The sequence below is a fragment of the Salvelinus alpinus genome, chromosome 21, assembly GCF_045679555.1.
Source record: "Salvelinus alpinus chromosome 21, SLU_Salpinus.1, whole genome shotgun sequence".
NCBI classification, from domain to species: Eukaryota; Metazoa; Chordata; class Actinopteri; order Salmoniformes; family Salmonidae; genus Salvelinus; species Salvelinus alpinus.
The window spans coordinates 41,728,427-41,753,430 of NC_092106.1; the positions used below are offsets into that span (position 1 = coordinate 41,728,427).

At 45.5% G+C, this 25,004-nt stretch overlaps 1 protein-coding gene across 1 annotated transcript in view; it reads right to left on the minus strand.

The window, feature by feature from the left end:
• cntn5 (contactin 5) overlaps positions 1-25,004 on the minus strand; it is a 493,785-nt gene that overhangs the window by 84,123 nt on the left and 384,658 nt on the right. Inside the window, exons 10-13 of the mRNA XM_071358202.1 lie at positions 23,710-23,846; positions 16,323-16,452; positions 10,665-10,809; positions 4,266-4,320 (exon numbers count right to left, since the gene is read on the minus strand). Of these exons, the coding sequence (XP_071214303.1) occupies positions 4,266-4,320; positions 10,665-10,809; positions 16,323-16,452; positions 23,710-23,846 (467 nt within the window). The remainder of the gene's footprint in view (positions 1-4,265; positions 4,321-10,664; positions 10,810-16,322; positions 16,453-23,709; positions 23,847-25,004) is intronic.

Below are 25,004 nucleotides of genomic sequence, written 5' to 3' on the forward strand. Positions count from 1 at the left end.
GCTACCTCTTGACACTACAGGGGGTGCTGTTTCAACTTGGACATTTATCGTTCCCAAATTAAACTGCCTCGTACTCAATTCTTGCTCGTACAATATGCATATTATTATTACTATTGGATAGAAAACAATCTCTAGTTTCTAAAACCGTTTGAATTATGTCTGTGGGTGAACCAGAACTCTTTCTGCAGCGAAATCCATGACAGGAACTGCGAAGGTCTGAAAACGAGGCTCTGTTCTCAGATCAGTTTAAAGCTCTGTATGTATCCTATGGGTCGACATGAACTGCACCCGCCTTCCCCTGGATGTCAGTAACCAATGAGAAGTGGAATGGAGTGTCTACGTAGTTCTCAGAGCTTATAAAAGGCCAAGGAACGAAGTGCGCTCTCTTTTCGTCGTTCGTCATTGCGCAAAGCAAGACCTCAAGATGGCATTTTGAAACGCTCAGTTATTGGCCTTAGCTATATCCGTCTGTAATTTAATTCGATATAGGTGTTAGAAACATCATAACGAAGTTATTTTAAACCGAGTTATATCAGTTTATGCGAGTATATTGCTATTTTCGGAATTTCCTTAGTATTGCGTTTTGGGGATTTGGGAATGTTGTGGCCACATAGCTATTGTTAGCTGCTAATTCCGAAGTTGAAGACGACGTTTTACAACCAAGCAACGATTCTTTTGGACAAACGACACCTTGCCCAAGATTCTGATGGAAGCTCGTCCAAAAGTAAGAACTATTTATGATGTTATTCCGTATTTATGTGGAAAAATGTAAACGCATTTGTCCGCCGTTATTGCGGCACTAGTCTGGCTGTAACGCACACTGTATGTCTAGTAACGTTCATTTTAAAAATCTAACTCAGCGGTTGCATTAATAACTAATGCATCTTTCATTTGCTGTCCAACCTGTATTTTTTTGTCAATCTAATCGATAAATAATCGTAAACTTAGGTGCCTTTCCAAGATGGCGCCGGCCAGAATGCATGACCTGTTGCCACTGATCACATTGTATAACAACGATTTGTGCTGCTAAATATGCACATTTTCGAACAAAACCTATATGCATTGTGTAATATGATGTTACAGGACTGTCATCTGACGAAGTATATCAAGGTTAGTCCAAAATTATATATATTTTGCTGTATTGTTACGATCGCTAACCTGTGCTGCTGGTAAATTGCTTGTGTTTCTGGCTATTGAGCCTAGCTAATATAATGCTATATTGTGTTTTCGCTGTAAAACACTTAAAAAATCTGACATATTGGCTGGATTCACAAGATGTTGGGCTTTCATTTGCTGTACGCTGTGTATTTTTCAGAAATGTTTTAAGATGAGTAATTAGGTATTTGACGTTGGTCTCTGTAATTATTCTGGCAGCTTCGGCACTATTTCAGATTGCAGCTGCAATGTAGAACTGTGATTTATACCTGAAATATGCACATTTTTCAAAAAAAAACATATGCTATACAATAAATATGTTATCAGACTGTCATCTTATGAAGTTGTTTCTTGGTTAGTGGCTATTTATATCTTTATTTGGTCGAATTAGTGATGGCTACTGATGGAGTAAAAAACTGGTGGAGAAAAAAAAGTGGTGTCTTTTGCTAACGTGGTTAGCTAATAGATTTACATATTGTGTCTTCCCTGTAAAACATTTTAAAAATCAGAAATGATGGCTGGATTCACAAGATGTGTATCTTTAATCTGGTGTCTTGGACTTGTGATTTAATGATATTTAGATGCTAGTATTTACTTGTGACGCTATGCTAGGCTATGCTAGTCAGCTTTTTTACTGTGGGGGGTGCTCCCGGATCCGGGTTTGGGAGGAATTAGAGGTTAAGAAAATATGTAAAATTACTTGATAATGGCAAAGCGTCAATACAGGACTAAGATCGAATTGTACTACACCAGCTCTGACGTTCGTTGGAAGTGGCAGGGCCTGCAAACTATTACTGACTACAAAGTGAAGCACGGCCGAGCGCTGCCCAGCGACACGAGCCTACCAGACGAGCTAAACTACTTCTATGCTCGCTTCGAGAGAAGTAACACTGAAACATGCATGAGAGCATCAGCTGTTCTGGACGACTGTGTGATCACGCTCTCCACAGCCGATGTGAGTAAGACCTTTAACCTTTTGTCAATAGGGGGTGCTGTTAGCACTTTATTTTTTTTGACATTGCCAAATTAAACTGCCTAGTAGTCAATTCTTGCTCGTACAATATGCATATTATTGTTATTATTGGATAGAAAACACTCTCTAGTTTCTATAACCGTTGGAATTATGTCTCTGAGTGGAACAGAACTCTATCTACAGCACTTTCCTTAAATGTTTCCCTGACAGGGAGTGAGATTTCAGAAATCTTGGCCTCTGGTCCCAGGTCAGTTTTAATGTCCCTGTGAATGCTATGAGGATACAAATACTGCCTACACCTTCCTCTAGATGTCAGTAAGTGGTGACAATTTGAATGGAGTCGATTGCGCAATCAGGGCCTGTATAAAACAGAAAAGACCGGAAGTAGCTTTCTTTTGGATCCTGCGCTGGACGCATGAAGGGCGTCGGACCGACCCCTTTCCAAGCCTTGGTTTAGCCAGTAATATATCGCCGGTCATGTTTTTACTCGTTATAGGTGTTAAAAACATCATAAGGTAGTTAATTTAAACCGTTTTATAGCAATTTATATCCGTTTAGTGCGATTTTGAGGCATTTATTTGTGACGCTCTTCCATGAGCTGGGCACGTTTCCTGTACATACCGAACGTTATTGGCCATTTCGACGGGACAAGAGGACATCTTTCGACCAAAAGACGATTAGACCGGAGAAAGGATACATTGCCCAAGATTCTGATGGAAGAACAGCTCACAGTAAGAACTATTTATGATGATAAATCGCTGTTCTGTTGAAAAATTTTAAACGCATATATCGCCATTTTGTTATGTGTAGCTTCGCTTTGGCGGACCCGGTATTGCACAGTAAGGATAATTTTAGAAATGTAAGTCAGCGATTGCATTAAGAACTAATTTGTCTTTCGATTCCTGTCAACCCTGTATTTTTTAGTCAAGTTTATGATTAGCTATTGATTAGACTTGATCACTCTCAAAGATAGCGCCCGACATTTTCAGGCCAGTTTTGCTACTATTCTCATTGTATAACCACGTTTTTTTGTGGCTAAATATGCACATTTTCGAACAAACTCTATATGTATGTTGTAATATGATGTTACAGGAGTGTCATCGGAAGAATTCTGAGAAGGTTAGTGAAAAAATTAATATATTTTGGTGATCATAACGTTATCGCTCCCGTTGCCTTGGATTCATGCTGGGGTAACGTTTGCACATGTGGTATGCTAATATAACGATTTATTGTGTTTTCGCTGTAAAACGCTTAGAAAATCTGAAATATTGTCTGAATTCACAAGATCTGTGTCTTTCCATTGCTATGCTTTGTCTATTTTTATGAAATGTTTTATGATGAGTAAATTGGTAATACACGTTGCTCTCTGTATTTATTCTAGTCGAGTTGTGATGGTGGGTGCAATTGTAAACTATGATTTCTACCTGAAATATGCACATTTTTCTAACAAAAACTATCCTATACAATAAATATGTTATCAGACTGTCATCTGATGAGGTTTTTTCTTGGTTAGTGGCTATCAATATCTTTATTTGGCCGAATTGGTGATAGCTACTGGTGGAGAGAAAAAATGGTGGACAAAGAAAAATTGTGTCTTTTGCTAACGTGGTTAGCTAATAGATTTACATATTGTGTCTTCCCTGTAAAACATTTTAAAAATCAGAAAAAATTGCTGGATTCACAAGAAGTGGATCTTTCATCTGGTATCTTGGACTTGTGATTGAATGATATTTAGATGCTACTATTTACTTGTGACGCTATGCTAGCTATGCTATTCAGCTTTTTTTACTGGTGGGGGGTGGGGGGTGCTCCCGGATCCGGGTTTCTGACTCGGTAGAAGTTAAACAGGTCAACATTCACAAGGCCGCAGGGCCAGACTGATTACCAGGACGTGTATTCCGAGCATGTGCTGACCAACTGGTAAGTGTTTTCACTGACATTTTCAACCTCTCTGAGTCTGAAATGTTTCAAGCAGACCACCATAGTCCCTCTGCCCAAGACCACTAAGGTAACCTCCCTAAATGACTACCGTAGCACTCACATCTGTAGCCATGAAATGCTTTGAAAGTCTGGGCATGGCTCAAATCAACACCATTTTCGCAGAAACCCTAGAACAACTCAAATTTGCATACCGCACCAACAGATCCACAGATGATGCAATCTCTATTGCACTCCACACTACCCTTTCCCACCTGGAAAAAAAGGAATACCTATGTGAGAATGCTATTCATTGACTACAGCTCAGCGTTCAACACCATAACACCCTCAAAGCTCATCACTAAGCTAAGGATCCTGGGACTAAACACCTCCCTCTGCAACTGGATCCTGGACTTCCTGACGGGTCGCCCCCAGGTGGTAAGGGTAGGTAACAACACATCCGCCATGCTGATCCTCAACACGGGGGCCCCTCAGGGGTGTGTGCTCAGTCCCCTCCTGTACTTCCTGTTCACTCATGACTGCATGGCCAGGCATGACTTCAACGCCATCATTAAGTTAGCTGATGACACAACAGTGGTACGATGAGACAGCCTATAGGGAGGTGGTCAGAGACATGGCAGTGTGGTGCAAGGACAACAACCTCTCCCTCAACGTGATCAAGACAAAGGAGATGATTTTGGACTACAGGAAAAGGAGGACAGAGCACTCCCCCATTCTCATCAACGGGGCTGTAGTGGAGCAGGTTGAGAGCTTAATTTCCTTGGTGTCCACAACAAACTAACATGGTCCAAACACACCAAGACAGTCGTGAAGAGGGCACGACAAAATTATTCCCCCTCAGGAGACTGAAAAGATTTGGCATGGGTCCTCGATTCCTCAAAAAGTTCTACAGCTGCACCATCGAGAGCATCCTGACGGGATGCTGACACATCACTGCCTGTTATGGCAACGGCTCGGCCTCCGACCGCAAGGCACTACAGAGGGTAGTCACTGGGGCCAAGCTTCCTGTCATCCAGGACCTCTATACCAGCCGGTGTCAGAGGAAGGCCCTAAAAATTGTCAAAGACTCCAGACTCCAGACGTCAGCTAATTGGGAGCCTAACAAAAAAAATCACATCAAAATGTTTCATGAGCTGAAATAAAAGATCCCAAAAATGTTCCATACACACAAAAAGCTTATTTATCACAAAATTTGCTCACAAATTTGCTTACATCCCTGTTAGTGAACATTTCTCATTTGCCAAGATAATACATCCACCTGACAGGTGTGGCATATCAAGAAGCTGATTAAACAGCTTATTGATTTAGTGGGGACAATAAAAGGCCACTCTAAAATGTGCAGTTTTGTCACACAACACATGTCTCAAGTTTTTAGAGAGCGTGCAATTGGCATGCTGACCGCAGAAATGTTCACCAGAGCTGTTGTCAAAGAATTGAATGCTAATTTCTCTACCATAAGCTGCTTCCAATGCCGTTTTAGAGAACTTGGAAGTACGTCCAAACGACCTCACAGCCGCAGATCACGTGATGCTCTGGATCGAAGTGTATGACTGCGTGTTCCAGTTCCCACCAATATCCAGCAACTTCGCACAGCCATTGAAGAGGAGTGGGACAACATTCCACAATCAACAGCCTGATCAACTCTATTTGAAGGACATGTGGCACGCTGCAAATGGTGGTCACACCAGATACTGATTAGTTTTCTGATCAACGCGCCTACCTTTTATTAAATATATATAGGGAGGTAGGGAGGGAGAGAGGGAGGTAGGGAGGGGGGGGGGGAGGGAGTTAGGGAGGTAATGAGGGAGGGAGGGAGGTAATGGGGGAGGGAGGGAGGTAGGGAGGAAGGTAATGGGGGAGGGAGGGAGGGTGGAAAGAGGTAGGGAGAGAGGGGGGTAGGGAGGGAGGGTGGAAAGAGGTAGGGAGAGAGGGGGGTAGGGAGGGAGGGAGGGAGGGAGGGGGGGAGGGAGGGATAAAATCACCCAAATCCATTATTGAATGTCTGTCATTGTTCCTAAGCTGGTGAATAACTTACTGAACATGGTCTGATAAAAGGAGATTCTGGTCCCTCTTTCACTACCTCTCAAAATCCTTATCCCTCTTTCACTACCTCTCAACATCCTGGTCCCTCTTCCACTACCTCTCAACATCCTGGTTCCTCTTTCACCACCTCTCAACATCCTGGTCCCTCTTCCACAACCTCTCAACATCCTTATCCCTCTTCCACTACCTCTCAACATCCTGGTTCCTCTTTCACCACCTCTCAACACCCTGGTCCCTCTTCCACAACCTCTCAACATCCTTATCCCTCTTTCACTACCTCTCGACATCCTGGTCCCTCTTCCACTACCTCTCAACATTCTGGTTCCTCTCAACATCCAGGTTCCTCTCAACATCCTGGTCCCTCTTCCACTACCTCTCAACATCCTGGTCCTCTTTCACTACCTCTCAACACTACCTCTCAACATCCTGGTCCCTCTTTCACTACCTCTCAACATCCTGGTCCCTCTTTCACTACCTCTCAACATCCTGGTTCCTCTTTCACTACCTCTCAACATTCTGGTTCTTCTTTCACTACCTCTCAACATCCTGGTCCAACTTCCACTACCTCTCAACATTCTGGTTCCTCTTTCACTACCTCTCAACATCCTGGTCCCTCTTTCACTACCTCTCAACATCCTGGTTCCTCTTCCACTACCTCTCAACATCCTGGTTCCTCTTCCACTACCTCTCAACATCCTGGTTCCTCTTTCACTACCTCTCAAAATCCTGGTTCCTCTCAACATCCTGGTCCTTCTTCCACAACATCTCAACATCCTGGTCCCTCTTTCACTACCTCTCAACATCCTGGTTCCTCTTCCACTACCTCTCAACATCCTGGTTTCTCTTCCACTACCTCTCAACATCCTGGTCCCTCTTTCACTACCTCTCAACATCCTGGTTCCTCTTTCACTACCTCTAAAAATCCTGGTTCCTCTCAACATCCTGGTCCCTCTTCCACTACCTCTCAACATCATGGATCCTCTTCCACTACCTCTCAACATCCTGGTTCTTCTTTCACTACCTCTCAACATCCTGGTCCCTCTTCCACAACCTCTCAACATCCTGGTCCCTCTTTCACTACCTCTCAACATCCTGGTTCCTCTTCCACTACCTCTCAACATCCTGGTTCCTCTCAACATCCTGGTTTCTCTTCCACTACCTCTCAACATCCTGGTCCCTCTTTCACTACCTCTCAACATCCTGGTTCCTCTTTCACTACCTCTAAAAATCCTGGTTCCTCTCAACATCCTGGTCCCTCTTCCACTACCTCTCAACATCCTGGATCCTCTTCCACTACCTCTCAACATCCTGGTTCCTCTTTCACTACCTCTCAACATCCTGGTTCCTCTCAACATCCCAGTCCCTCTTCCACAACCTCTCAACATCCTGGTCCCTCTTTCACTACCTCTCAACATCCTGGTCCCTCTTCCACTACCTCTCAACACCCTGGTTCCTCTTCCACTACCTCTCAACATCCTGGTCCCTCTTCCACTACCTCTCAACATCCTGGTCCCTCTTTCACTACCTCTCAACATCCTGGTTCCTCTTCCACTACCTCTCAACATCCTGGTTCCTCTTTCACTACCTCTCAACATCCTGGTTCCTCTCAACATCCTGGTCCCTCTTTCACTACCTCTCAACATCCTGGTCCAACTTCCACTACTTCTCAACATCCTGGTCCCTCTTTCACTACCTCTCAACATCCTGGTTCCTCTTCCACTACCTCTCAGCATCCTGGTCCCTCTTCCACTACCTTTCAACATACTGGTCCCTCTTCCACAACCTCTCAACATCCTGGTCCCTCTTACACAACCTCTCAACATCCTGGTCCCTCTTTCACTAACTTTCAACATCCTGGTTCCTCTCAACATCCTGGTCCCTCTTCCACTACCTCTCAACATCGTGGTCCCTCTTTCACTACCTCTCAAACTCTTGGTTCCTCTTTCACTTCCTCTCAACATCCTGGTTCCTCTTTCACTACCTCTAAAAATCCTGGTTCCTCTCAACATCCTGGTCCCTCTTCCACTACCTCTCAACATCCCAGTCCCTCTTCCACAACCTCTCAACATCCTGGTCCCTCTTTCACTACCTCTCAACATCCTGGTTCCTCTTCCACTACCTCTCAACATCCTGGTCCCTCTTCCACTACCTCTCAACATCCTGGTCCCTCTTCCACTACCTCTCAACATCCTGGTCCCTCTTTCACTACCTCTCAAACTCCTGGTCCCTCTTTCACTACCTCTCAACATCCTGGTCCCTCTTTCACTACCTCTCAACATCCTGGTCCCTCTTCCACTACCTCTCAACATCCTGGTTCCTCTCAACATCCTGGTCCCTCTTTCACTACCTCTCATCCTGGTTTCTCAACATCCTGCTCCCTCTTTCACTACCTCTCAACATCCTGGTCCAACTTCCACTACCTCTCAACATCCTGGTCCCTCTTTCACTACCTCTCAACATCCTGGTTCCTCTTTCACTACCTCTCAACATTCTGGTCCCTCTTCCACTACCTCTCAACATCCTTGTTCTTTTTTCACTACCTCTCAACATCCTTGTTCTTTTTTCACTACCTCTCAACATTCTGGTTCCTCTTTCACTACCTCTCAACATCCTGGTCCCACTTCCACTACCTCTCAACATCCTGGTCCCTCTTTCACTACCTCTCAACATCCTGGTACCTCTCAACATCCTGGTCCCTCTTCCATGACCTCTCAACATCCTGGTCCCTTTTCCACTACATATCAACATCCTGGTCCCTCTTCCACTACCTCTCAACATCCTGGTCCTTCTTCCACTACCTCTCAACATCCTGGTCCCTCTTTCACTACCTCTCAACATCCTGGTCCCTCTTTCACTACCTCTCAACATCCTGGTCCCTCTTCCACTACCTCTCAACATCCTGGTTCCTCTTTCACTATATCTCAATGCTCAACACTGACAGATCATTTCAGCTGCTGTCACTCACAGTGATTGATGTTCCACAACCCCGCTGCTCAACCCCCATCCCAAGCACACATACACACACACACTCTTTTCATAAAAGAAGATACATTAAACAGCAAGATAAAACTCTTTTCCAATTGCACAGTATAAGGTTGTGAGGATCCCTCTCTGGGAAGGAGAAGAAAGGAGACAACCTATCTGATTGGTTGACATTTCACTTCAGCGGCTGTATTGAGATAGACGTGGTAAACAAGACATGTGACCACGTTCCTCCCCATAATAGAACAGAAGAGTTCACCTCTTCAAACTATCCTGGGACTACAGCTAGGAACATCTACCCCTTTATAGCACGTTATCTCCTATCCTGGGACTACAGCTAGGAACATCTACCCCTTTATACCACGTTATCTCCTATCCTGGGACTACAGCCAGGAACATCTACCCCTTTATATCACGTTATCTCCTATCCTGGGACTACAGCTAGGAACATCTACCCCTTTATACCACGTTATCTCCTATCCTGGGACTACAGCTAGGAACATCTACCCCTTTATACCACGTTATCTCCTAACCTGGGACTACAGCTAGGAACATCTACCCCTTTATACCACGTGATCTCCTAACCTGGTACTACAGCTAGGAACATCTACCCTTGTATACCACGTGATCTCCTATCCTGGGACTACAGAAACGTTCAAACACAGCCACCATAGTGATCTATGAATCACACCTTCGTACACAGCCTGGATACTAATCTATGAATCACATTTAAATACAGCCTGGATACTAATCTATGAATCACATTTAAATAGAGCCTGGTTACTAATCTATCAATCACACGTTCCAATACAGCCTGTATACTAATATATCAATCGCACGTTCCAATACAGCCTGTATACTAATATATCAATCACACGTTCCAATACAGCCTGTATACTAATCTATCAATCACAAGTTTGTACTCTCTGTAGTCCTAATGTTAACAACAGGAGAGTTTGTACTCTCTGTAGTCCTAATGTTAACAACGGGAGAGTTTGTTCTCTCTGTAGTCCTAATGTTAACAACAGGAGAGTTTGTTCTCTCTGTAGTCCTAATGTTAACAACAGGAGAGTTTGTTCTCTCTGTAGTCCTAATGTTAACAACAGGAGAGTTTGTACTCTCCGTAGTCCTAATGTTAACAACAGGAGAGTTTGTTCTCTCTGTAGTCCTAATGTTAACAACAGGAGAGTTTGTACTCTAAGTAGTCCTAATGTTAACAACAGGAGAGTTTGTACTCTAAGTAGTCCTAATGTTAACAACGGTCCACATATAAAGTGCCACTCTCTGCTTAAACCACTCCAACGTGAGGGTGTATGTGGGCAGGTTAGGATAAACCACTCCAACGTGAGGGTGTATGTGGGCAGGTTAGGATAAAGCACAAGACACATATTATTTGAACCTCCATGTACAATTGAGGAAGAACATAGTTTTAGGAGCATTTTCCCAGAAACAGACTAAGTCCTGGACTGAAAAGCTCAACGCAGATAAATATGTTTAGTCCCGTTCTGAGCTTAAACTGTGTCTGGGAAACTGCCCCTAAACATTGTCAAATCTTTTCAGATTCCATCCTTACCTTCTGCTGGGCTGAATGCGTCTGTCTCCTCTCCTCCATGTTACTCTAGGCTTGGGAGATGCTCGGGGTCTACACCCCAACAACATGTCTTTCCCCAGCGTGGCGATCAGACGGACAGGGTTAGGGCTGAAGACTGGGGGTGACGCTGTGGAACAGACAAAAAACATTTTTATTTCACCTTTATTCACCCTTGAGGTTAGAATACACTTTTACAAAAGGGACCTGGATACGGTACAACAGGTCACGGTACTATAACAGGTCACAGTAGTATAACAGGTCACAGTAGTATAACAGGTCACAGTAGTATAACAGGTCACAGTAGTACAACAGGTCACAGTAGCGTAACAGGTCACAGTAGTATAACAGGTCACAGTAGTATAACAGGTCACAGTAGTATAACAGGTCACAGTAGTATAACAGGTCACAGTAGTATAACAGGTCACAGTAGTATAACAGGTCACAGTAGTATAACAGGTCACAGTAGTATAACAGGTCACAGTACTATAACAGGTCACAGTAGTATAACAGGTCACAGTAGTATAACAGGTCACAGTAGTACAACAGGTCACAGTACTATAACAGGTCACAGTAGTATAACAGGTCACAGTACTATAACAGGTCACAGTAGTATAACAGGTCACAGTAGTATAACAGGTCACAGTAGTATAACAGGTCACAGTAGTATAACAGGTCACAGCACTATAACAGGTCACAGCACTATAACAGGTCACAGCACTATAACAGGTCACAGTAGTATAACAGGTCACAGTAGTACAACAGGTCAGAGTACTATAACTGGTCACAGTAGTATAACAGGTCACAGTAATACAACAGGTCACAGTAGTATAACAGGTCACAGCACTATAACAGGTCACAGTAGTATAACAGGTCACAGCACTATAACAGGTCACAACACTATAACAGGTCACAGTAGTACAACAGATCACAGTAGTAAAACAGGTCACAGTAGTATAACAGGTCACAGTAGTATAACAGGTCACAGCACTATAACAGGTCACAGAAGTACAACAGATCACAGTAGTATAACAGGTCACAGTAGCGTAACAGGTCACAGTAGTACAACAGGTCACAGTAGTATAACAGGTCACAGTAGTATAACAGGTCACAGTAGTACAACAGGTCACAGTAGTACAACAGGTCACAGTAGTACAACAGGTCACAGTAGTATAACAGGTCACAGTAGCGTAACAGGTCACAGTAGTATAACAGGTCCCAGTAGTATAACAGGTCACAGTAGTATAACAGGTCACAGCACTATAACAGGTCACATCACTATAACAGGTCACAGCACTATAACAGGTCACAGTAGTATAACAGGTCACAGTAGTATAACAGGTCACAGTAGTATAACAGGTCACAGTACTATAACAGGTCACAGTAGTATAACAGGTCACAGTAGTATAACAGGTCACAGTAGTATAACAGGTCACAGTAGTATAACAGGTCACAGTAGTACAACAGGTCACAGTAGTACAACAGGTCACAGTAGTATAACAGGTCACAGTAGTACAACAGGTCACAGTAGTATAACAGGTCACAGTAGTATACCAGGTCACAGTAGTACAACAGGTCACAGTAGTACAACAGGTCACAGTAGTATAACAGGTCACAGTAGCGTAACAGGTCACAGTAGTACAACAGGTCACAGTAGTACAACAGGTCACAGTAGTATAACAGGTCACAGTAGTATAACAGGTCACAGCAGTACAACAGGTCACAGTAGTATAACAGGTCACAGTAGTATAACAGGTCACAGCAGTACAACAGGTCACAGTAGTATAACAGGTCACAGCAGCGTAACATATATACTATGAATATTTTATTTTTGTCATAATTATTTTCTGGTCATAAACGCGTATCAGGAGGTACAACACAAAATATTGAACATTTTAGGTATTTTATCGTATAATCTTCTACAATATATGGGCATTTTTACAGTAGATGTCCTATGAGAAAGATGCAGTCATAATGATCTGGTCCGTAAATAAAGTAAAGTGTTTATAGCAGAGGCTAAACATGTCCAATGATTCAACCCTCCTCCCATCCTCAACTTTAACATGAACAGATAATTACTGCTAAATGCCGAACGTGTCCAGAGGGAAGTGTTATGTGGGCTGACGAATCAGATGACTCAAAGATTTTCAAGCCAAACATCAACTGATCAAATCACAGACATCATTACATTGACCTTCAAACGTCTCCATCCCAAATGGTAACTTACACTTTGACCTTTAGAGTGTACTCTTTTTGATCAGAGCTCATAGGGAACAGAGCAGGGAGGTGTCCAGTATGATCAGAGCTCATAGGGAACAGAGCAGGGAGGTGTCCAGTATGATCAGAGCTCATAGGGAACAGAGCAGGGGGGTGTCCAGTATGATCAGAGCTCATAGGGAACAGAGCAGGGGGGTGTCCAGTATGATCAGAGCTCATAGGGAACAGAGCAGGGAGGTGTCCAGTATGATCAGAGCTCATAGGGAACAGAGCAGGGGGGTGTCCAGTATGATCAGAGCTCATAGGGAACAGAGCAGGGGGGTGTCCAGTATGATCAGAGCTCATAGGGAACAGAGCAGGGGGGTGTCCAGTATGATCAGAGCTCATAGGGAACAGAGCAGGGAGGTGTCCAGTATGATCAGAGCTCATAGGGAACAGAGCAGGGGGGTGTCCAGTATGATCAGAGCTCATAGGGAACAGAGCAGGGGGGTGTCCAGTATGATCAGAGCTCATAGGGAACAGAGCAGGGAGGTGTCCAGTACACGGCTGTCAACGTACTGTACTATCTTACGTCAAAACAATTAGTACATATCATGTACAGTGTACTGCTGTCAACGTACTGCACTATGTACTAATTGTTTTGATGGAAGACAGTACAGTACGTTGACAGCAGTGTACTTTACATGCTGCCTTACGTCATAACAATTAGTACATAGCATTTACAGTATACTGCGATCACGTCTGTTGCAATGTATATGTAGAGATAGTTTAGATAAATACATTTAAAAAATACAACTTTTGACTTAACTGCGAAGCCTTCTTATTTGAGGAAAATGCAATACAAATCTGTTTTAGTTTAGTAGCAACCAGTTTTACAAAACAATAATTGAAACCATTTTGATAATATTGTATCAAACACTACTATATTCAAACCCTAAATATAAAACAAACAGAGCTGTTTGATCAGGATCATCAGGGACCTAATGATTTGGAGCTGTTTGATATTATTTATTTGACCTTTTTCTAACTCGGCAAGTCAGTTAAGAACACATTCTTATTTTCAATGACGGCCTATCAGGGAACAGTGGGTTAACTGCCTTGTTCAGGGACAGAAGGACAGATTTTTACCTTTTCAGCTCGGGGATTCGATCCAACAACCTTTCGGTTACTGGTCCAACGCGTTAACCACTAGGCTACCTGCTGATACAACACCAGGATCATCTGGGTCCGAATGATTTGGGTCCTAAAGGCACGACAGCTCTGTCCTTCCAGTGTCTCCCCCCCTCCCCGGTCCTCCCTCCACTCTCCCTCCCTAGAAAAACGGGCCTGTAGCATGGCAGGCTCCCTCCACAGCCCTCTCCCTCCATCCCTCCTTCCCTTCCCCCAGAAGAGCTGGGACAGGATCTCCCTCATCCCTTCCCCCAGAGGAGCTGTGACAGGATCACCCTCCATCCCTCCTTCCCTTCCCCCAGAGGAGCTGGGACAGGATCACCCTCCATCCCTCCTTCCCTTCCCCCAGAGGAGCTGGGACAGGATCACCCTCCATCCCTCCTTCCCTTCCCCCAGAGGAGCTGGGACAGGATCTCCCTCCATCCCTCCTTCCCTTCCCCCAGAGGAGCTGTGACAGGATCACCCTCCATCCCTCCTTCCCTTCCCCCAGAGGAGCTGTGACAGGATCAGAGGCGAGGGGCATCCAGGGACCCCTATGTAGCCTCAAGTGATGACTCATCTCCAAGGTGTTATTAGCCATGTAATCTGTCCTGATAGCTGCTGCTTGAGGACATCCTCGCAAAGGACACAGACAGAGAGTAAGAATGTATACCTGTAGGGTATGGTTACCAGAATATTAATCACCATCAGCAGCGTCCAAACCTCCTCATTCTGACTGTTCTTTAAAGGCAAGAGGAAGCGGGGGAGGCAAGGAGGAGAGAGGAGGAAGCAGGGAGCGAGAGAGGGGTGGCAGGCAGGAGAGAGGGGGAGGCAGGCAGGAGAGAGGGGGAGGCAGGGGGGGGGGGGGCAGGGAAGAGAGAGGGAGGGGGAGGCAGGAAGGAGAGAGGGGAAGGCAGGGAAGAGAGAGGGGGAGGGGAGGCAGGAAGGAGAGAGTGGCGAGGGATCTCATTCTCAGTCACTTTGCTTAACATGATCAGAAAACAAAGCCTTATGGTGTTCACAGAGACTGCATCTGCTTCATGTAATTAACACGTCATGGTCTCAACATATTTGCTATATGACTCAGGGTTGGGAATGAACAAGAAATCAATGTGACGTTACAGAAACTTGTGATGGCTCATTCGTTAGGGTTCATATTCTCTAAATGTGATGCCTGAAGAAACAGGGCCCAAAATGTTGATGTTAAATCAAAATGACCAATGTGAGGATGTGAGGAGGATGTGAGGAGAGGGGGAAAGGAGGAGTGGAGAATTGGAGGAGACCTGGAGAGATCCGTTTTGTTACCAAATCACCTTATACCACCCACCACTGCGACCTGTATGCTCTAGTCGGCTGGCCCTCGCTACATAATCGTCGCCAGACCTACTGGCTCCAGGTCATCTATAAGTCTATGCTAGGTAAAGATCCGTCTTATCTCAGCTCACTGGTCGTGTAGGGAATAGGGTACCATGTAGGAAATATGGTACCATGTAGGGAATAGGGTACCATGTAGGGAATAGGGTACCATGTAGGAAATATGGTACCATGTAGGGAATAGGGTACTATATAGGGAATAGGGTACCATGTAGGGAATAGGGTACCATGTAGGGAATAGGGTACCATGTAGGGAATAGGGTGCCCTTTGGGATACATCCTCTGTCGTTCATTTCTTCATGCTAACCACTGTTAAGGTTCAATCAAGCACCGTTGATTGCCAATCAGCCTTCTCAAGCTGTGTTTTCGTCCCGTATTGCTATCTCTCTCCCTTATCAGGCCGTGGCCTCTCCAATGGCACATGCCGATATCCAGCCATGCACAGAGGTGAAGAAAAGAGCAGCTCTACCTTTGTTGAAAAACAGCCCATTTACATTTCAATTTGCCACAACAAAAGACTTGACTTTATCTGCACTGCATTTTCTCATTAGAACAGACTTTCCCTTTAACATAATGACAAACACACCAGAACAGACCTTCCCTTTAACATAATGACAAACACAAGCAGACCTAAGATAGTGGAAGGGTATGCAGCAACGTTGGTTCAGGAAGCAAACTGAAATTTAAATTACAAGCAATGAGAAACATTGGAATCTTAGTTTACTTCCTGAATTGACTGGATTGAAGTCAATAGATTTGGTTTTCCCTGAGGCTATTTACAGTTGAGAACATTGGGGGGGGGGGGGGTTGGGATGAATTTGGAATGAGTATCAAGGACTAAATACATGTACGCAGTGCCGGAATGAATACAACAACAACAACAGGAGAAAAACAACAGCATACCTAAGATGTTGAGTTCTGCGCTGCAGTAGATGGCTCCGTATTTGTTCTCAGCGACACACTGGTACATCCCAGAGTCAGCCTGCTGGACCGTCTGGATGATGAGCTCGCCATTCACCATCTCCACCCTGCTCTGAAAGACAACATACTCCATTCACCATCTCCACCCTGCTCTGAAAGACAACATACTCCATTCACCATCTCCACCCTGCTCTGAAACACAACATACCCCATTCACCATCTCCACCCTGCTCTGAAAGACAACATAGTCCATTCACCATCTCCACCCTGCTCTGATACACAACATACCCCATTCACCATCTCCACCCTGCTCTGAAACACAACATACCCCATTCACCACCTCCACCCTGCTCTGAAACACAACATACCCCATTCACCATCTCCACCCTGCTCTGAAACACAACATACCCCATTCACCACCTCCACCCTGCTCTGAAACACAACATACCCCATTCACCATCTCCACCCTGCTCTGAAACACAACATACTCCATTCACCATCTCCACCCTGCTCTGAAACACAACATACCCCATTCACCATCTCCACCCTGCTCTGAAACACAACATACCCCATTCACCATCTCCACCCTGCTCTGAAAGACAACATACTCCATTCACCATCTCCACCCTGCTCTGAAACACAACATACTCCATTCACCATCTCCACCCTGCTCTGAAACACAACATACCCCATTCACCATCTCCACCCTGCTCTGAAACACAACATACCCCATTCACCATCTCCACCCTGCTCTGAAACACAACATACTCCATTCACCATCTCCACCCTGCTCTGAAAGACAACATACCCCATTCACCATCTCCACCCTGCTCTGAAACACAACATACCCCATTCACCATCTCCACCCTGCTCTGAAACACAACATACTCCATTCACCATCTCCACCCTGCTCTGAAACACAACATACTCCATTCACCATCTCCACCCTGCTCTGAAACACAACATACTCCATTCACCATCTCCACCCTGCTCTGAAACACAACATACTCCATTCACCATCTCCACCCTGCTCTGAAACACAACATACCCCATTCACCATCTCCACCCTGCTCTGAAACACAACATACTCCATTCACCATCTCCACCCTGCTCTGAAACACAACATACTCCATTCACCATCTCCACCCTGCTCTGAAACACAACATACTCCATTCACCATCTCCACCCTGCTCTGAAACACAACATACCCCATTCACCATCTCCACCCTGCTCTGAAACACAACATACTCCATTCACCATCTCCACCCTGCTCTGAAACACAACATACCCCATTCACCATCTCCACCCTGCTCTGAAACACAACATACTCCATTCACCATCTCCACCCTGCTCTGAAACACAACATACCCCATTCACCATCTCCACCCTGCTCTGAAAGACAACATACCCCATTCACCATCTCCACCCTGCTCTGAAAGACAACATACCCCATTCACCATCTCCACCCTGCTCTGAAACACAACATACCCCATTCACCATCTCCACCCTGCTCTGAAACACAACATACCCCATTCACCATCTCCACCCTGCTCTGAAACACAACATACCCCATTCACCATCTCCACCCTGCTCTGAAACACAACATACCCCATTCACCATCTCCACCCTGCTCTGAAAGACAACATACTACATTCACCATCTCCACCCTGCTCTGAAAGACAACATACTCCATTCACCATCTCCCATCTGCTCTGAAACACAACATACCCCATTCACCATCTCCACCCTGCTCTGAAAGACAACATACTCCATTCACCATCTCCCATCTGATCTGAAACACAACATACTCCATTCACCATCTCCCATCTGCTCTGAAACACAACATACCCCATTCACCATCTCCACCCTGCTCTGAAAGACAACATACTCCATTCACCATCTCCACCCTGCTCTGATACACAACATACCCCATTCACCATCTCCACCCTGCTCTGAAACACAACATACCCCATTCACCACCTCCACCCTGATCTGAAACACAACATACCCCATTCACCATCTCCACCCTGCTCTGAAACACAACATACCCCATTCACCATCTCCACCCTGCTCTGAAACACAACATACCCCATTCACCATCTCCACCCTGCTCTGATACACAACATACCCCATTCACCATCTCCACCCTGCTCTGAAACACAACATACCCCATTCACCATCTCCACCCTGCTCTGAAACACAACATACACCATTCACCATCTCCACCCTGCTCTGAAACACAACATACCCCATTCACCATCTCCACCCTGCTCTGAAACACAACATACCCCATTCACCACCACCACCCTGCTCTGAAACACAACATACCCCATTCACCATCTCCACCCTGCTCTGAAACACAACATACCCCATTCACCATCTTCACCCTGCTCTGAAACACAACATACCCCATTCACCATCTCCACCCTGCTCTGAAACACAACATACCCTATTCACCACCTCCACCCTGCTCTGAAACACAACATACCCCATTCACCATCTCCACCCTGCTCTGAAACACAACATACCCCATTCACCATCTCCACCCTGCTCTGAAACACAACATACCCCATTCACCATCTCCATACTCCTCTTATCAATGTTACAACACCTTGGATGTGTCCCAAATAGCACCCTATTCACTATATACTGTAGTGACTTACTTTTACCAGGGCCAATATGGCTCATAGGGAGATCCATAGGAGATCCATAGGGCCCATAGGGAGATCCATAGGGAGATCCATAGGGCCCATAGGGAGATCCATAGGGCCCATAGGGAGATCCATATGGAGATCCATAGGGCCCATAGGGAGATCCATAGGGAGACCCATAAGGAGACCCATAGGGAGATCCATAGGGCCCATAGGGAGATCCATAGGGAGATCCATAGGAGATCCATAGGGAGACCCATAGGGAGATCCATAGGGCCCATAGGTAGATCCATAGGGAGATCCATAGGGAGATCCATAGGGAGATCCATAGGGAGATCCATAGGGAGACCCATAGGGAGATCCATAGGGAGATCCATAGGGAGACCCATAGGGAGATCCATAGGGCCCATAGGGAGATCCATAGGGAGATACATAGGAGATCCATAGGGAGATCCATAGGAGATCCATAGGGAGATCCATAGGAGATCCATAGGGCCCATAGGGATATCCATAGGAGATCCATAGGGAGATCCATAGGGCCCATAGGGAGATCCATAGGGAGATCCATAGGGCCCATAGGGAGATCCATAGGAGATCCATAGGGAGATCCATAGGAGACCCATAGGGAGATCCATAGGAGACCCATAGGGCCCATAGGGAGATCCATAGGAGACCCATAGGGCCCATAGGGAGACCCATAGGGAGATCCATAGGGCCCATAGGGAGATCCATAGGGAGACCCATAAGGAGACCCATAGGGAGATCCATAGGGCCCATAGGGAGATCCATAGGGAGATCCATAGGAGATCCATAGGGAGACCCATAGGGAGATCCATAGGGCCCATAGGTAGATCCATAGGGAGATCCATAGGGAGATCCATAGGGAGATCCATAGGGAGACCCATAGGGAGATCCATAGGGAGATCCATAGGGAGACCCATAGGGAGATCCATAGGGCCCATAGGGAGATCCATAGGGAGATACATAGGAGATCCATAGGGAGATCCATAGGAGATCCATAGGGAGATCCATAGGAGATCCATAGGGCCCATAGGGATATCCATAGGGAGATCCATAGGGCCCATAGGGAGATCCATAGGGAGATCCATAGGGCCCATAGGGAGATCCATAGGAGATCCATAGGGAGATCCATAGGAGACCCATAGGGAGATCCATAGGAGACCCATAGGGCCCATAGGGAGATCCATAGGAGACCCATAGGGCCCATAGGGAGACCCATAGGGAGATCCATAGGGCCCATAGGGAGATCCATAGGGAGACCCATAAGGAGACCCATAGGGAGATCCATAGGGCCCATAGGGAGATCCATAGGGAGATCCATAGGAGATCCATAGGGAGACCCATAGGGAGATCCATAGGGCCCATAGGTAGATCCATAGGGAGATCCATAGGGAGATCCATAGGGAGATCCATAGGGAGACCCATAGGGAGATCCATAGGGAGATCCATAGGGAGACCCATAGGGAGATCCATAGGGCCCATAGGGAGATCCATAGGGAGATCCATAGGAGATCCATAGGGAGATCCATAGGAGATCCATAGGGAGATCCATAGGAGATCCATAGGGCCCATAGGGATATCCATAGGGAGATCCATAGGGCCCATAGGGAGATCCATAGGGAGATCCATAGGGCCCATAGGGAGATCCATAGGAGATCCATAGGGAGATCCATAGGAGACCCATAGGGAGATCCATAGGAGACCCATAGGGCCCATAGGGAGATCCATAGGAGACCCATAGGGCCCATAGGGAGACCCATAGGGAGATCCATAGGGAGACCCATAGGGAGACCCATAGGGAGACCCATAGGGAGATCCATAGGGAGACCTATAGGGAGACCTATAGGGCACTAGTCAACATTTAAGTAGTGCCTTATTTAAGCAATAAGGCACGTGAGGCAGTGCTGTATCATGAATACAGTCACAGGTAAGTGGCAGTGCTGTATCATGAATACAGTCACAGATAAGAGGCAGTGAGATGATTCAGACAGCAACATGCTATTCTAGTAGAGATAAACACAAGAGATGATTCAGACAGAAACATGATATTCTAGTAGATAAACACAAGAGATGATTCAGACAGCAACATGATATTCTAGTAGAGATAAACACAAGAGATGATTCAGACAGCAACATGATATTCTAGTAGAGATAAACACAAGAGATGATTCAGACAGCAACATGATATTCTAGTAGATAAACACAAGATATGATTCAGACAGCAACATGATATTCTAGTAGAGATAAACACAAGAGATGATTCAGACAGCAACATGATATTCTAGAGGAGATAAACACAAGAGATGATTCAGACAGCAACATGCTATTCCAGTAGAGATAAACACAAGAGATGATTCAGACAGCAACATGATATTCTGGTAGAGATAAATACAAGAGATGATTCAGACAGCAACATGATATTCTAGTAGATAAACACAAGAGATGATTCAGACAGCAACATGATATTCTAGTAGATAAACACAAGAGATGATTCAGACAGAAACATGATATTCTAGTAGATAAACACAACAGATGATTCAGACAGCAACATGATATTCTAGTAGAGATAAACACAAGAGATGATTCAGACAGCAACATGATATTCTAGTAGAGATAAATACAAGAGATGATTCAGACAGCAACATGATATTCTAGTAGAGATAAATACAAGAGATGATTCAGACAGCAACATGATATTCTAGTAGATAAATTCAAGAGATGACAATACCTTGTTAGTATTTGACTGTCAGTCCATAGGACAGGGAGGGTGACACCTAATTATCTGACTGTCAGTCCATAGGACAGGGTTATTGCCATACCTAATTATCTGACCGTCAGTCCATAGGACAGGGTTATTTCCATACCTTATTATTTGAATGTCAGTCCATAGGACAGGGAGGGCGACACCTAATTATCTGACTGTCAGACCATAGGACAGAGAGAGCGACACCTAATTATCTGACTGTCAGACCATAGGACAGGGAGGGCGACACCTAATTATCTGACTGTCAGTCCATAGGACAGGGAAGGCGACACCTAATTATCTGACTGTCAGACCATAGGACAGGGAAATTATATACAGAAATATACCAAAGCAGATTCAACAGACTTTACATTTAGACAGACAAACTCATGTCCACTCTATTTCATATTTTAAATGTTTCTGCTGTGTATTCTAGAACTGGGAATTGCCTAAATAATTGCTGTGTATTCTAGAACTGGGAATTGCCTAAATAATTGCTGTGTATTCTAGAACTGGGAATTGCCTAAATAATTGCTGTGTATTCTAGAACTGGGAATTGCCTAAATAATTGCTGTGTATTCTAGAACTGGGAATTGCCTAAATAATTGCTGTGTATTCTAGAACTGGGAATTGCCTAAATAATTGCTGTGTATTCTAGAACTTGGGTATTGCCTAAATCATTTCTGTGCATCTTAGAGTGGTGTTCTGGGGGAGGGAGGGGTGTTGTGTGTGTTCCTAATTGCAAGTGCCTATGGGGTTAGGGGATGTGTGTGTGCATGTGTGTGTTTTATTTTTATTGTGAGTATCTGTGGGGGTTAACGGTGTATGTGTGTGTAACTGCCTGCCTGTGTGTTCTTCCCTGTGTGTGGTTCCCTGTGGGTGAGTACCTGTGGTGTGAGTCCCTGGGGTGTGAGTACCTGTGGTGTGAGTAGCTGGGGTGTAAGTACCTGTGGTGTGAGTACCTGTGGTGTAAGTACCTGTGGCGTGAGCGGCTCTCCATTGCGGAGTCAGTGGTAGGAGTGTGTGTGGTTCCCTGTGGGTGAGTACCTGTGGTGTGAGTACCTGTGGTGTGAGTACCTGTGGTGTGTGTGGTTCCCTGTGTGTGAGTACATGTGGTGTGAGCGGCTCTCCATTGCGGAGTCAGTGGTAGGAGTGTGTATGGTTCCCTGTGGGTGAGTACCTGTGGTGTGAGTACCTGTGGTGTGTGTGGTTCCCTGTGGGTGAGTACATGTGGTGTGAGTACATGTGGTGTGAGTATATGTGGTGTGCGTGGTTCCCTGTGTGTGAGTACATGTGGTGTGAGTACCTGTGGTTTGAGTACATGTGGTGTGTGTGGTTCCCGGTGTGTGAGTACCTGTGGTGTGAGTACCTGGTTGTGAGTACCCGTGGTGTGTGTGGTTCCTGGTGTGTGAGTATCTGTGGTGTGCGTACTTGGTTGTGAGTACCTGTGGTGTGTGTGGTTCCCTGTCGTGTGAGTACCTTTGGTGTGAATACCTGTTGTGTGAGTACATGTGATGTGAGTACCTGTTGTGTGAGTACCTGTGGTGTGAGTACCTGTTGTGTGAGTACCTGTGGTGTGAGTACCTGTGGTGTGTGTGTGAGTACCTGTGGTGTGAGTACCTGGTTGTGAGTACCCGTGGTGTGTGTGGTTCCTGGTGTGTGAGTATCTGTGGTGTGCGTACTTGGTTGTGAGTACCTGTGGTGTGTGTGGTTCCCTGTCGTGTGAGTACCTTTGGTGTGAATACCTGTTGTGTGAGTACCTGTGATGTGAGTACCTGTTGTGTGAGTACCTGTGGTGTGAGTACCTGTTGTGTGAGTACCTGTGGTGTGTGTGGTTCCCTGTGGTGTGAGTACCTGTGGTGTGAGTACCTGTTGTGTGAGTACCTGTGGTGTGATTGGCTCTCCATTGCGGAGCCAGCGGTAGGTGGGTCTAGGGTTCCCTGTGTGTGAGTACCTGTGGTGTGAACGGCTCTCCATTGCGGAGCCAGCGGTAGGTGGGTCTAGGCTTCCCTGTGGCCTTGCACTCCCAGTGCAGCTGATCTCCACTGTCCAACTGGCTGTCGTTTATCGTGCTGATCCACTGGGGGAAGGCTGGGGAAGGAGAGAACAGATGAAATATGAAAATCCTTATAGAGTATGATGTGTTTGAGCTGAATAACACAACAGTATTATAGAGTGTGATGTTATTCACTCCAGTGTTTCAGTTAGTTAGACACCTCCCCCTTTAATTATCCCTCCAGTGTTTCAGTTAGACACCTCCCCCTTCAATTATCCCTCCAGTGTTTCAGTTAGACACCTCCCCCTTCAATTATCCCTCCAGTGTTTCAGTTAGACACCTCCCCCTTCAATTATCCCTCCAGTGTTTCAGTTAGTTAGACACCTCCCCCTTCAATTATCCCTCCAGTGTTTCAGTTAGTTAGACACCTCCCCCTTCAATTATCCCTCCAGTGTTTCAGTTAGTTAGACACCTCCCCCTTCAATTATCCCTCCAGTGTTTCAGTTAGACACCTCCCCCTTTAATTATCCCTCCAGTGTTTCAGTTAGTTAGACACCTCCCCCTTCAATTATCCCTCCAGTGTTTCAGTTAGACACCTCCCCCTTCAATTAACCCTCCAGTGTTTCAGTTAGACACCTCCCCCTTCAATTAACCCTCCAGTGTTTCAGTTAGTTAGACACCTCCCCCCTCAATTATCCCTCCAGTGTTTCAGTTAGACACCTCCCCCTTCAATTATCCCTCCAGTGTTTCAGTTAGTTAGACACCTCCCCCTTCAATTATCCCTCCAGTGTTTCAGATAGTTAGACACCTCCCCCTTCAATATTCCCTCCAGTGTTTCAGTTAGTTAGACACCTCCCCCTTCAATTATCCCTCCAGTGTTTCAGTTAGACACCTCCCCCTTCAATTATCCCTCCAGTGTTTCAGTTAGACACCTCCCCCTTTAATTATCCCTCCAGTGTTTCAGTTAGTTAGACACCTCCCCCTTCAATTATCCCTCCAGTGTTTCAGTTAGTTAGACACCTCCCCCTTCAATTATCCCTCCAGTGTTTCAGTCAGTTAGACACCTCCCCCTTCAATTATCCCTCCAGTGTTTCAGTTAGTTAGACACCTCCCCCTTCAATTATCCCTCCAGTGTTTCAGTTAGTTAGACACCTCCCCCTTCAATTATCCCTCCAGTGTTTCAGTTAGTTAGACACCTCCCCCTTCAATTAACCCTCCAGTGTTTCAGTTAGTAAGACACCTCCCCCTTCAAT